Source organism: Chelonoidis abingdonii, chromosome 1 (assembly GCF_003597395.2).
Source record: "Chelonoidis abingdonii isolate Lonesome George chromosome 1, CheloAbing_2.0, whole genome shotgun sequence".
NCBI lineage: Eukaryota > Metazoa > Chordata > Testudines > Testudinidae > Chelonoidis > Chelonoidis abingdonii.
The window spans coordinates 321,512,100-321,527,784 of record NC_133769.1 but is presented as its reverse complement, the minus strand read 5'-3'; the positions used below and the strand labels follow the sequence as shown (position 1 = coordinate 321,527,784).

At 39.7% G+C, this 15,685-nt stretch overlaps 1 protein-coding gene across 1 annotated transcript in view; it reads right to left on the bottom strand.

Annotated features, from left to right (window-relative positions):
- LOC116824747 (serine/threonine-protein kinase DCLK1) overlaps positions 1-13,916 on the bottom strand; it is a 32,597-nt gene extending 18,681 nt beyond the window's left edge. The window contains exons 1-3 of the mRNA XM_075065674.1: positions 13,541-13,916; positions 2,546-2,892; positions 2,059-2,125 (exon numbers count right to left, since the gene is read on the bottom strand). Coding sequence (XP_074921775.1) covers positions 2,059-2,125; positions 2,546-2,892; positions 13,541-13,916 — 790 coding nt within the window. The remainder of the gene's footprint in view (positions 1-2,058; positions 2,126-2,545; positions 2,893-13,540) is intronic.
- Between the last annotated feature and the right edge of the window lie 1,769 nt (positions 13,917-15,685).

The window sequence follows — 15,685 nt, the reverse complement described above, 5'->3', positions numbered from 1 at the left end:
AGGCTTAGGCAGCAGACAATACTACTTCAAACAGAACAAAATAGATAGAGAAGGGCATGTTTGTCAGGGCACCCATCTCAAGGAGGCTCCAGTAGCCACAAGGTTTACTGGCTGAGAACTGGTTGTAGAATCTCTCAGGACCACCACTGATTTGAACTTGTCTCAGATGTCACAGCTTGACAAGGAATCCAGCCAACCTGTGATATCACCACAGTTAGAAACATCCAAGTCTTATGTCTGGCAGCTAGGTCAGTCCTATCCATTTTCAAACTTCTGATTGCAGAAGAAGGAACAAAGTATTCTAAGAAACAAGACGAAAGAGTTTGACTAGGGTTCTGTTTGGTTTGTTGTTTGTGTTTCTGAAGGGTGTGGACTATAAAAGAGAGTGAATATGAGGAGTCAAAGCACTTTCCTTGAAGCAAGTTTAAAAATAAGCTGAGTTCACTGAAAGTTTTTCGTTACCAAGAAAAAAGGCACACTGTATTGATACCCCTCCAGTCCGGATTCCTCCATGTGCTACAAAACTCAGCATTTACATGGTGCTTTATAAAACATTCAGAGTGTTGTACAAACATTAATTGACCCTCACAACATCCCTGCGAGATGGGCAACTACAATATTTTACAAACAGGTATAACAGGAGGTATCAAGAGGTTAAGATACTTGCCTTGTGACCTTGACAAGACGAATTTATCCATCAATCTAGCTTCCAATTCTCAAAAAGGTGGATTGACTACAGCCAAGGGAGAATAGTGTCTACACTGAAGCACTACAGCAGCTGTGCCACCGTACCAGTTTACGAGTAGACAGACATTCTTAAACTATGCTGCCTCGTCTCACAAAACAAGTACACCATGGACAGCAGTTATACTACATTCCTCACACACGTGCTTCAACTTTAAGGGACCACAGGGCAGGTTGAATGCCATGTACAGTCAGTCTTTGTCTTCTCTGCCAAGACTGCCAGCGAATCAGTTGCAAGATGGATATTTCAGATGCGTACTCTTAAACCAGGAGCTGGACTTCAACCACCAACGCAAGTGTCACATATAGGTTTTAACCTGCAGATGGGAATGGTTTTTTAGTCACTACAGACTTGACCCTTATTGACGAGGTAAAATATTGTTTCCCCATTACCATTCCCTGAAGTTGCCCTCTCACAGCTTCTTACTGCTGACATCCAGTTTTTCCACTCTGTACTGTCTCATGGGAGTTACCAACTTAAGGAAAAAAAGATGCTAATCATTCTACATGAACTGTTTTTACGGTACATGGGACTTTGGGAGATGGCAATGAAGTTGTGCTGTTTCTCAATGTCTACTACTTATATTGTGAACTGGACAGAGTCTCAAGATACAAATATTCTTGGGCAGTATGCTCTTCTACAATCCTGTCCGCTACAGGCATGCTTATATGAAAAATATTTGGACACTAACTATTGCAAGAGGGAGAGGCAGACTTTAAATGCAACTTTTTTTTCTGCTTCGTTTTATCTCTACATTTTGTATCTGTGCTATTTCCTTAGGGTAAGAGTTAACATTTATAGAATACCACATCTCCCCTTGTTTACCTGCAGCCATTGCTGCTCTAATTGATTCAGATCACACTGCAGTTTGCCCCTGTCCTCCTGTGAGTTTATTACCTCTTCAATATTTATCATCCATATATTTTAACATTAAATTTACATCAAAAGAAAAAAAAAAAACCAAAGCAATAGGGCACATTACACAGAAGAGAGTAGTCATTTATATTTACTTGGTCAAAAAAGCCTCTAGAATTTGAACAGTGTTTTGGTCAGGCTACATTTAGCAGAAAGAGACATTGCTTGATATATATGGTTTTGGAAAGATGAAGGAGCAGCTCTTTGGATCATCTGGAAGAGATTCGTTGACAAGTTTGGGCACCATGGGTCAACAGGCCTCATGCCGCTCTCTGTCTGAGGGAAAGTTCCCACCCACCTTTTTTTTTAACTTTAAACTATCCTATTGTAAAGAAGAAGTTACAACTGAAATTATGCCTCAAAAAGTAAAAGGTACATTTTCTATGAAAATATATTACTGTTCAATACAATGCGATGTGTCCTCGTTGTTAGAATTACAGACACTAAGAACAATGGTTCATAATGCTGTTACAGAAAAGAAAAAAAAAAGACAGGTTAAAGAAACGAGTTCAGCATACTTTATCACATTCTTCATTCCGGCCTTCTGACACATACATTTTCAAAGCCAGCATAGCAAATTTGATTTGTGGCAGATTAAGAGCTACAAACACACATAAATAACCAGACCATCCACTGAGGCAAAGAGGCAAACTATTCCTGAAAAGATCTTTTACTAAAATTACGCTTTTTGTATTAATCTTTAATTAAACTTAAAAATTTATATCAACCTTATTCAGGAGACCAGCACTGAACACCAATCATGGAGTACCCATTGGAACAAAATTAACTAATTACCATGCGAGTTACTAAAAGTAATGACAAGACTCTGCATTTTGGGGGGAGTGCGGGGAAGTTTCTAGAGATTATTAAAATGAAATCTCTTACCTGTTTTCCATCCAGTGTGTACAGGCGTTTAACCACTCCCGAATCCAGCTTGATGGCATCAGTTATATCAGTAAGAACCTGTTCAAATGAATGTGCTGTTTTCTTATTAAGCAGAATCCGGACTGCTTTACGTGGTTTCACACCACTCCTGATGATGGTGACCAGTTTAGGCCTAATGAAATCTTTATTCTCTCTTGCATCTGAAGGACTTCCTTTGGCAGTGGCAAGAGACGGCACCGTACGGGAAGTAGATGTTGTCTTAACATTCACTGACCAATTTGGGTTTACATTCTTCGTGTACTCCAGTTTTTTGAAAGGTTCTATTGAACCACACACATAGCTCTCCCCTGAAGGGAAAAAAGAAAAAAAACACGTCAGACCAATATGTCTGACTAATGCAAAAACACTTCTTACACAACTACATCCTATTTTTGATCTGCCCTGTATCAATCATGTCTTTTCTCTCTTCTCCATCCTCTCTGCTAAGACACTGCAGATCATAATCACAGATCTTTGAAAGATGCACTTTGCCACCTACTCATAGCATAATATCAAGAAACTACATTTATACACTGGATTAAAGCAGTAGTTTTCTTATCTGCAAGTTTTTCAGACAGTTTTTTAAATATACTTTGAATACTCCATTACTGCTGTTTCATATAGATATGCAACAAGCAGATTTTTCCAAACCCCCCACCCCTCAACAGATTATTTGAAGTGGCCCACTGATTTCATGTCTTCAACAGGATTTTCAGCGGCTCACAGCGCTGTATACAAAACATAGGTCTCACATACTTTTGAAGTAACAGTACACAATAGTACTAGGAAAAATAATTTAGAAATAATGATATTTTCCGTAAAATAAGGTTCTCAACATTTGAACTTAAAATTGTGTTAATTTCATAGTGAATAATGAGAGGCTCATTTTTTTAAAACAAAGTTGAAAACTTAAACTAATATGGAATGAGTGAATTAAAATGATAGATTTCACAATGTTAAAACACTTCTGGCCCAAAAGTTACAAAGCTTAATCACAGTGTTAAAAAACTGATTAAGGTCACTAGAAAATATTTCCATTAAAAATACCATTATAATATTTTCTGTTTAGAATTAAACATTTCCCCTGAAGTACAAACGCTATATCAGTGCATGAGCCAGAAATGACATTGGCTGTATCAGTGCTGAAACTGAACTTAGTGCAAGAGGTAAAACCAAGAGAATTCACAAATAGAATTTAGATGTTTTCATTCTTCCAGTTTCAGTAGTCTAATGTATGTTAACATAATAAAACCCATGTCTTAGTACTTAAGCCCAAGATGCTTTGTGCTGCACAAGGCAGGGAAAAAACCCACTCTGTACCACAACAACAGGAGAGAGTACAAATCACTGGGGTGGGGGGGGGGGGGAAAATCTAGGATAGCAACTGCAGGTTTCTGTTTGTGTGTTATTATTAGGGCCCTACTAAATTCACAGCCCATTTTGGTCAAATTCACAATCATAGGATTTTAAAAAAAAGTCATAATTTTTTTATTTCAGCTATTTAAATCTGAAATTTCACAGTGTTGGAATTGTAGGAGTCCTGACCCAAAAATGAGTTGGGGGTGCAAGGTTATTGTTGAGTGGGGAGGGGGGGGTGCAGTACTGCTACCATTACTTCTGCACTGACCGGCGGCTGCTGGACAGAAGCGCAGCTCTGAAGGCAGAGCTACTGCCACCAGCAGCACAGAAGTAAGGATGGCCTGGTATGGTATTGCCACTCTTACTTCGACACTGCTATTGGTGGGGTGCTGCCTTCAGAGCTGGATGCCTGGGCAACAGCCACCACTCTCTGGCTGCTCAGCTCTGAAAACAATGCAGAAGTGTGGCAATACCACAACCCCCCTAAAATAGCTTTGTGACCTCTTTGCAACTACCTTTTCGGTCAGGACCCCCAATTTGAGAAACGCTGGTCTCCCCTGTGAAGTCTGTATAGTATAAGGTAAAAGCACACAAAAGAGACCAGATTTCATGGTTTGTGACGCATTTTTCAGGGCCGTGAATTTGGAAAGGCCCTAGTTATTACAAACCAAAAGTCAGTGGACAAAGGAGAAATGAGCTTTTAGAAAGTAGTCAAATAAAGAGAAGTTAATGGATCTCTGGACCAAGTGGGATGTCATTCCAGTCACATAGCGCAGCATGTAAAAAGGCATTGATATGTGAAGATATGCAAGTGTCAAGACTATCATCACTGGACAAATAGAGGGGCTGGGGACAGGAAGATCAGATAAGCAGTAAGACCTGAGACCTATGCCAGGATGGATCTGTGTGTTGCCCAAAAGGTAACAATGAAAAGTTAAGTGCTTGATGAGGTGAGCAAGGTGAAGCCAGTGGAGGGACTCAAAAGGAGGAGGCAACAGCGTCAGCAGAACAAATGAAGAAGATAATCTTTAAGGCCATTATGGAGGAAGATGGATACTATAAGAATCTCAGAAAGGCCAGCCAGGAGGAGATTACAGTAATCAAAATAAAAAAAAATTGTAAGAAGGCTGGATTGTCCCTTTAAACTGGACAATAAAATGCCAGGAGGGCAGAGGAAGGGAAATATTTAATCACATTTTATTCATGATGTAGATTCAAGTTTGCAATAACATTTCAAATGTCATTGCAAAGCCCAGGTGTTAAGAAATGACTGACCAAAATAACCCCACTTCTGCTCCTTTTATGAGATACAGAGTTAAGCACTTCCTTTATTACAAGTATACATAGCTGGTAGCCTCAGAACAAAAGGCTTTAGCGATTAAATGTAGTAATGATCTAAGAGTGATCAAACAAGACACATTCTCTTTTATCCGTGTCCCTGACCAATATTTTTTGCACTAACTATTCCATTGTTGCAAGGTCAAACACTATGTAAGTGCTCCCTCTTTGTGTAAAACACCTCATCCATAGATTTCAAGAATTTTAAAGTACAGCTATTAATATAATCAGAATTTCTTTTAAAGAGTGCTTTACAGACGTATGTTTTATGCAGTAAGTCAATACACTGTATAGAATGGGTTTACTTTTGATAGAGAGGAACTTGTGTCAAGGTATTTTAGGCCCTCTTACATTAACAAAGCCACTTATTTCTGGGCATTCACAATCAATAGCAAAATAGCGTGTGTCTACTTAGGTTTATTAAAATAGTTTGCAGGCTTTTCTGACAGTTATAAGTTTACATTAAGACGGTGTTGTTGCAACACGGCAACTGACTGAGCAGTCACCGAATTAGAGAAATACTGTCTAGAAAAAAAAAAATCATTTTAGAATGTTGTCATATTTCCAAGGGGCAGGCTACCTCCATTCTGCATTTTAGTTCACAGCTAAATATCAAGCTGGTTACTTAAATATATTATGGATTTTAACAACTATTACCACCCCAAAAGATAGACCATTAATGTACCGAACATGCAGGATTTGCCCCCTTTTTTGCAAAGAAAGCTTTGGGTAGCCCATTCTGCATGATCTGCACAATTAGATGCCTACTGAATAGCAACAGAGGAGTGAGCACGTCATGGTACAAGTATTTACTCTTGGTTATCACATTAGTAGCTACTATAAAACAAAAAAAATAAAGAGTGAGAAAGCAGTCACTGATTTTGCTGGCTTGTATGCCAGACTTTCCTCGGCAATTTTAGCTGCCAGTTTTACTGCAGCATTGCACCAAACAGTGATATCATCCTTTTGCTAAGGTACATTTTTCCTAAAAGGGAACAGCCTAGATTTCATCTGGTTCTAAATGTTTATGTAAATTTATGTAACTTGCTCTACCTAAACTGCATTGTTATTTTCATGGCTTTTTGTTTGTTTTAAAAAGGAGGAGGAAGACTAGATGCACTTTATTTTTTAAGTAGTCTTGAAGTTGTGATGCAATATGGTAAGTTTCCAATAGAGAATTACAAATATATCATTTACCATAGGACAACTTCAGGGAAGTCAGTTTGCAGCTGTGGGAGTCACACGTATGTTCCTAAAGGCCACTGAATTCAGTGTTTGAGAAGTGTATTGTATTTGTCCTGTCCTACGTAAACTACACCCTGATTTCATAGTGATGCATATATGCAAGTTTTTGTTTTTGTTTTTTTTTAACACTGAGGCCCCAATTCAGGAAAGCATTTTTAATCCAGGGAAGCACCTCAGCACGTTTAACTTTCCTGAATCAGGATCCTAACTGATAGCGGTCAGAAAGTTCAAAGTTAAGACTAATCCTCCCACCTTAATTGCCTTTGTGATAAGACAAGCCAGCCAAAATGCAAAGAGTGTTCACCTTGATTCTGTTTCCAGTTCTGAAAATATCTTTTTTCCCTTAGAAGTTTGATTAAAGGGAAACAAAAAGTTTTTCTGCGACTAACATGGAGTGCTGGAATTATGTCAGTGCTCATTAGGGCTAGGATCCATAATCCAATGAGGAGATTCAGTATTTCTCTTCCACTCTATACTGGTAGCCACAGAACAAGAGAGTTATTTTCCTTAAGGTTCACTCACAGTTGCTATGAGGCAAGTGTAGACACAGTCGTAGACATTTAGCCATAGTTTAAATAAGAGCCACAGTCTAAAGAAGAGGAAGCCACGTAAGCTGGGGCTTGAATAAGGATTGGCTGGCTGCGATTCAGTCCGAACAAGACGGAAGCAATTTGGTGAAGGCAGAGGAAAGGGGAAGACAAAGGAGTATGGAAGCAATCCCATCTTTCAACTTGGACTTTGTCAAAGCTCACAATCGGAGGGGCTTGCTGGAATTTCAGGTGCTTCACCGTGTCCAGGTAGCAGCAGTGGCTGGGACGCCTGTTAATAGCCATAAAGTTGCAGTCACTCTTTTCCCTTTTCTGGGGGATGGGGACAGTGGCTGAAATTTGGTAAGGGCCGGTAAGGGCCAACAGCAAATGACTATCTGACCCCAGCGCAAAAGGGAAGCAGAGAGGAAATGTGTGTCAAAGAGATGCCTCAGAGGCACAATGTCTCATAGGGGCTACTCAAGGGTTATGAAGCTGAAGTACTATGACTTGTTTACAATTGTGCTTAAAAAGACACAATCTAGCCCTAATCATATGCCCTGGCTATCTGACAACTAAGGGAGCAGTGAAGGAAATTATAGCCATTGACAAGCATTTATAGGGCGTAAACACAAAAGAGGGTGAAACTTAAATCAGTACAAAATTAAGACACACAGAACTAAAGTAAGGAGAAAGCATGCTGAACAACAGGAAAGTGGGTGATGTTTCATGTACAATTTACTTACTGGCTCAATAATACACAAGCGAACACGTTACAAATTCTGAGAGTGCTCAGCATTTAAACTAATGTGCTGTTATACTACTCCAAGTAGAATAAAAATCTTAATATTCAAAGCCATAGATGACAGCAATCTTTGAAAAGAAAGAAACTTAGGCCTGGTCTATGCCAGAAGGGGAAAAAAAAAAAAAAAAAAAAAATTACCCACTGGACTGATCTACATTTGCCAGCAAAGGTAGTTTTTCCAGTGCAGAACTGTTCTTTTATGGCGTGCTGTGCTTGTTCTCTTTAAAAGATCTGTAAAAGATGGCCACTAAGAGGCAAAATGTCTGCTAGGAAGAGGTAGCATTAATTCTTTATGTGAACATTCTAAGAAAAGGAGCAAAGTTGCATTTTAGTTGCCCTTTTGGTCTTTTCTAGTATGTTAATATTCTCTTGACTAATGTGTCCATTATCCTGCTTGTCAAGCTTTTAAGTGGGTGGAGTTAAGGACTAGAGGTAGAGCCTGGTCCTTTTCCTAGGCTGAGATATTGCAGATGGTCTTACAGGGGAGCTTCCTGGCCCTCGTGGTTGGACAAGACCAGAAGAGGGTAATTAGCTGGTGGCTAAGTTATGTGAGTGGGAAAGGGTGATGGTTGCCTGTCATGCAATTGCATGTTCAGCATCTGAGGAATGGGGAGTGGATAAGATTACAGCTGCTATTAGGGATGGAACTGTTCGCCATCTGTGAAGCCAGCAGGGATTTGGAGGCATGGTGGCAGTGGCAGCCAAAAAAATTGCTAGTGCCTCCTGGCAGCAGGTGCCTAGTGCAAGTATTGATCAACAGGGGGTCTGGTTCCAGAATAAAACAGAATTGGAGGTGGATTAGGGGACGGCATCTCCTAAAGAAGATGGGGAATGAGGCTGGATCTCCTAAAGTCTGGTACAGGGAGGAGACAGCTGTCTCCTCCCCATCCCCTTAGCCCTCATGTGGGGGGAAGGCAATAAAGTCCCAGGATAATTGGGTGGAGGAATGATGGTAGCCTTCCACCAGGTGGAATGGACTACAAAGACAGGATGACAACCAAACATTAAGTGTTGCAGATGTTCAAAGCCCTGATTCCACAAACATTTACACATAGGCTTAATTATGCTCATGTGTGTAGTGCCATTGCAGCCCACTGCACTATCTACAGAATGCCGCTGCAAAGATCACTTTCCTAGCCTGCCATTTTGACCATGTCACCCCTCTGAATCCCTCCATTTTATCCCCTTTCTCTATCTCATCAAACATCAGTGATTTGTCTTCACAGCTCATCTCTCACTCGCTACCGAAGGGAGAGCTTCTGCTTCCAAGTAGCCCATGATGCCAGCCTCTATCACCCACTTACCAAACAAGCACCTTCTTTCTTCTACACTGCTCCCCATGGTTGGGGGGAGCTCCCTAGAACCATGCACAAAGCTACCTCATTACTCTCCTTTCAAACCCTCCTTTGAGGTAAGGCCTACCAAAAAGTTTCACAACAATTAGGTCACTGGTGACCTGATACTTCTGCCTGCCATGTTGACCAATATTGTATCATTGTTTCCTTGTACTCCTGTCTGCATCCATCTGTTTTATACTTAGATTATAAACTCTTTGGGCCAGGGATTGTCTTTTTGTTCTGTGTTGTACACAGCACCTACCACAACGGGGTCCTGGTAAATGACGAGGGCTTGTAGGCACTATGGGAATACAAATAAAATAAGCACAATCATGGTTTATTTCTTTTTGGTAATTGGACTATTACTACAAGAGCTAAGGTTGAGGAATATATAACCCATGTTTTAAAGTTTTCACGCTTAATCCAATCTATTATTGTTCTTAGTTAAGATGTACAACAACAGTTCTTAAGGCTCAGAACTGCTAGTCCACCCTTTCTTGGATCCACTTAATATACTTCTATGAATCCCCAGGGTTTATATGGAACAGCAAGATAAATTAAGCATTTGCCAATTCCTGAGAGTTGCGTACAGAATAGATAACTTAGTCTACATCTCTATGATCAGGTAGTATTTGCAATATGTAAATTTCTTGATTTCATTTGTATCAGGAGGAATGAAAAAATCTTCACCTTTTAGCACTCAAATCCATGTATAGTAAGTCAGTGTTCAGAAGCTATTTACAACATTAGATTTGACAGCAGAAAGTAACTCTAAAAGCCATTACAGTCCTTCATTTGGCTGAGGTGAAAGGAGAAGGGAAGGTAGCAAATTATGGGGACACTGAAGATCTGTGCACCTTTCCTTAGCAAAACCAAGGCATTTCCTATGCTATATAGGTCTAATTGCCAAAGAAATCTGAGTTGAATTTTTCAAAGTAGCCCAGTAGATTTTAATTTAAATTAATGGAAGACACATCTACGATTCCTGAAGTGTTTTGGAAAAAAAAAAAAAAGAAAAGAAAAATGAAATTTCACCTGACTGGTCGTTTCAGGAATTAGGCTTCCTGCATACCAACAAAGAACACTGCTGATGCAAAGCAGCCAATTTGCATCCTATTTGTTCCTTCGGAACTACCTCCCACACAGCTCCGTTACAGCCACATCCTTACAGCCAAGAGAATCTCTCTCCAGAGCCTGTCAACACCTCTCATGAGTCATCCTAGGAAGACAGACAAAGTCCTCCCTCACCCTACTCTTACGGGAAGCATGCAGCATTCTCCTCAGTGGAGAGGGAAGGATAAGAAAAGAAAGAACTCTGAATTTCAGAATGAACCATCACTAGTTACAGGGTTTGCACCTAAGGGCATGTCTACATTTACAGTGCAGCCGTGGCACAACTGTACTGGTACAATTGTGTTGCTACAGTGTACATGGTGAAGACGTTCTATACAGACAGGAGAGAACCCTCCCATTGGCATTAACCCCCGACCCACCCCATGAGTGCTAGAAGCTAGGGGCAGTGGGAGAAGCTTATACCAGCTTAACTTATGTCGCTCACTGAAATGGAATACTCATACCTCTGAGCGACGTAAGTTTTGCCGACATACATGACAATGTAGACATAGTCTCATCAAAAATGTAACTTCCTTTCTTTTTGATGGAAAATATCTGAATGAAAAAGATCTCATGAAGTTAGTACATATAGTGAGAAAGTATTAGTCTAATCATGAACACAATGCAACACTTGACATGTTAACAGCCTGAACAGGAATGTAATTGGGGAGGCGGCAAAGCCAAGTGATTTTTCAGCTCTTTAAACAAAAAGCAACAGCTGCAAGTTAATTATTGCTGTTATAAACTAGCAAAGTCTGTTAAATTTGAAAAGAAAAAAAAAAGGTTTAAATAAAACACTCATTCCATTAACAGCCAGTGAGTGAATCTGTACTCTGCATTGTTCTGATTGGCTTGTAAATCTGTAAAGTATTCCATCTTGTAGTTTTATACAAGTACAGCACCAGATCTCCAGAAGAGACCAACTGTTTTTGGGTGGGGCAAGCATGTATTTTTTTAATTATACACAAGGATTTACTCCTTTCAATCCTACCAGTGGCACATAGAAATAGGAATATACATTTTAGATTTGAGCATTACACTAACACTCGGTGGAGGGGTAGGCACAGGAAGAGAAGACATTCGGTTTGCCTGCCCCAAAATAACCAACTTGCTCTCTCTAATTTAAAAAAAAAAAGGGAAATTTTCACTTTAAACACTGGTATTCCAATAATCAATAACATCCACATTATTTCACAGGTTGGCAATAACTGATAAATTACTAGATAAGTGCATCAGCTGATCAGGTTAAATTTGCAAGGTAATTTAATTTTAATATACCCTCTGCATCATATTCACTGTCCTTGACAGCTGGCATTTGCACAGCTTTTAGCTACCAGCCAGTCAGCATTTATATTAGGGACATTTGCTTCCTGGTGACTGCATCAGTAAATAGTATGAAGAGATCAATTAATTATTTAAAAGAAAAGAGAAGCATTGTCCTGGAATGGATAGCAATGGCTATTTCTTTCATCGCCCTCCTGGTAGTTACTTTCCCCCAGCCTAATATAAATACTGCACAGGTCTACTATTGCTCCAATCCTACCTTGGAATCTGAAAGCCCAAAACCAGAGTTATGGGCTTGAACCTGCAATCCCTTACTTATGAGAGCAGTCCCACTGACACTCAAGCACCCATCTTTCACTCAAGCACTTTTACATGGTCTTTCATTCTGCCTCCTACGCAGGGAGGAGCTCTGTAAAAAATTACTCCTTCACCACTTCGTCCTCTTTCAAACCCCTCCTTAAGACCTTTCTTTGCTGTGATGCCTACAAAAATCCTTTGATAACAGCTAAGTATTTTGTGTGCTGAGATTGCTTTGTTATGCCAAATATATTGTTTATTAGTATCTTCTTTCCCTCCTCATATTAGTTTCTCTACCTGTTCCCCTCTCACCATATGCTGAAATGATGAGTTGTGTCACAAGGACATTAAAAAAACCCAACACAAGTGGAGGGTACAGCACTTAGTACCTCACTGAAGCCTCTAGCCATTAGAGAAATATAAATAAATACCTACTTAAATCAATAGGACTACTCACATGAGTAACCCTGCAAGTTTGGTCCTGACCTATTAACTGTTACTAAAGGTATTTTTGTTTAAGAGTAGAATAGTACTAAAAAGTGTGAGGACTCTTCTTCCCTCCTACCCACACAGGCAAAGATTTACCTTTAAGTTTTGCAAAAATACATTCACAGAGTTAAGGCCACAGGCTGGGCTGACAGCAGGTCTCTCACATTACTATGTTTAGGGATTAAATTAAGTTTTATCCTTTTCTCATACACTCCAGAACTATAACTGGAGCTCCGTTCCACTTGACTAGGAAGAAAGTTAGACACAAGGTTTCTTTATTCTATTCTGAGAACTGTTCTCTCTATGCGAAGAAAGAAGCCAAAGGCAAGACAGCAAGTATCTTGGAGTCAGTGTCCTGCACTTGAGGCGAGGGAGCCCCAGTTTAGAAGATGACTCTGAATTTGGAGCTCCCTAGCACTAAGGAACAATGTGTATTCCACCGCTCATGGGTTTGATATCACCACTGCATTGCAGGAGAAATAAAATGGCAATTTATGGTTCAGACAATGGGCCCTGATTGAGCTGAAGAGTGACATTAGCCTTTATCACAGAACCTACTTTTACTTCTGTTAAGTAACTGGAGTACTCTCCACCCACATAAGGCAAGACATTTATTGGAGGGGAACAACTAGAGGTCTTCACTATGAAGTGAGAGAAAATCTTTAAACCCCATCAGTACTGGCCTTTAGTATCACTGAGGATATCTGCTGTTGTAACAAGTAGATAAATAAGGGTACCAATGGCTTGATATAGTTTAGTTTAAACCCTTCAGCAAGGTTTTAACATGAAATTAGGAACTGTCAGAGAGCTCTGAAATCTAGGAGGGCTACCATGAAGGGAGGAGAAAGGGAAAGGTCACCACTTTCAGAAAGGAATATAGAACCCATAGTCTGAAAGGAGACAAATAGCTTCCTCCTAAGTGCAAGTAGACAGTATATGCTTCAAGCTATGATTGAGATATAGGTTCTCCCCCATGAGAAAAGAAAAGCCTATGTGATCATTTGAATCACAATACTATGTACTCCTCATATTTGTGGAAAGTTAGTCTTGAAGAAGCTCAAAACATATTTGAAATATTAGGCATGCATTGATGCAAATATAACAGTGGTAAAATAAAGTAGTGATACAGATAGGAACTTTACACCCTGCCTCTCTTATTCACCTTCCACTAGCTGGTCCAAGGTGGAAATCTTCTTGGTACCATCAATGGTGTAGATTGTTCTCACTCCCTGGGGCAGATTCACATTATCAGACAGAGTTCGGGTCAGATCAGCCAACAGGGCCTCAAAAGATCTAAACCGGTCGGGGGAGATGGCATAGACAATCCCTTTGAAATACCGGTCTCCGTTGCGATAGAAACGAACTTTCTTGGCTTTTTTCTCAGAACTGAGGGTTTGTAGAGTGCGGGTTCGGTAAAAGCTGCAGTGGGCACTGTGGGTAGGGCTAGGCAGACCATTTACCCGTGACCCTCTGCCATACCGCTGTGCTTTATCACGCTCATCAAAGTGTTCCAGCTCCATGTCTCTTCCAAAGGACATCTGATGTAAATCTGAGGTGAGAAAGAGAAAGAATTCAATGGATAAAGTATTTTTATTAGTCCATTTAGAGCTCATAAGAATTCAGTGTACAAATAAAACACTATAGGAGCCTCTCCTGCAGAGTGATCAAGGTTAATCAGTTAAACCCTACTACATTTTTTTAAACCATAACCATACAGCACATTGAAAAACCTTGCTCACCAGAAAGCAGACTCAGTAACTTAGTTGCCACTTTTATTCTATACCAAGAAGCAGACCATCACCACCACACAAAAAAAAAAATTGTTAGATCAAAAACTAAGGAGACACACGATGCCTGTGTGACATTAATATATGGTACAAAGTTGAGCTACTGGGAAGAAGAGCAGCTGAACTGGTTTTTGCTAGTCTTGCATCCAAGTGAAGCTTCCAATCCTATTAAAAGTGACTCAACTAACTCACTCATGCTCTCAGCATTGCTTATTTCAAGTCTGACCACAAAGAAGTTGCCACTTAGTGGCTTATATTTACTGACAGCCAATGTGTGACAACCAATTAGGAACATTTCAGAGGAAGCAGTCATGTAGGTTAGCAACAGAAATCCAGGCTATTAATACAAGTGAGTTGGCTGTGTTGGTCATTTTCACAGATGAAAAAGTCTTGCTCCAGACAGCCATTACATCTTACCTCACCCCATGTTCTACACTAGACTGATTGGAGTTAACACCACTTCCAAACCAACAACCACACACTGAACAGGTGGAGGCACTCAATTACCACAGAACAGACAGACATGTTAGTAGGAGCTCCTGAAACTAATATCATTCACTGAGCAAACTATCTTACAGAATATAGAAGAAAAGAGTAAAGCAGTAAATATCCTTTACCTAGTGTTCAGAATTTGTCATCCCTGATAGTTTTTCCTGGTGAAAAATCCGTAACTCCAGTTGGTATAAATCACTGACCGATTGACTTGAGAAATATCATGAATTAGCAACTGATGCCAGACACCTGAGATAACCACAAATAAGGCTCCAGGATGACTGGGTTCTTAACTGAATGATTCCAACTTTTTAATACAGCACATACTGTGCAGATCTAAGCCATTTTATTTATATGTAAGGGAAAGTGTAGCACTCACTTCCTTTTTTCAAGGTATATGTATTAAAAAGAATCCTGAACTAATCTTGTGAAAAACATAAAACACATGTTACTACAACTGTTATATCAGTCTTCATCTCTATATAAATAAATCCTTCAGTTGTGTTTGGTTTGTTATTTTAAACAAATAGACTAGTATTGTTTAGTTTTAAGAGCCACCTAGATTTGTCTGCAGAACAGCAAAGCACAGTACATTTATTTATAGCACAGATTCACAGACCTAATTTAGAAGGGCACTCTCTCACTGATTTCCAATAAAAAGGGGAGGGGGGAAGAGAAGAGAGAGAACCAGCTTCATTACCACTAATCATTAAATGACAGTTACAAAACAAAACAACAACAGAGAAATAGTCCAATATGACAAGAGAGATGGACCGATACCATTTTGTTTATACAGGTATATGTTCAAGTGAATAGTGTGCCTCAGTGCCCAACTCTCAAGCATGTGAGTAGTCCCTCACAAATTCATAGGGCTATTCACATGTTTAAACTAAACATGTACCAAAGCAATGCAAGATCAGGGTCCTTGCGGAGGCTATTTATTCCAATTTAGTGAGAACTTGACTCATTTTAGTATCCAAACATGGGATCCTGGGTATATTTACATACTTTGCCTTGTATCTGCATAT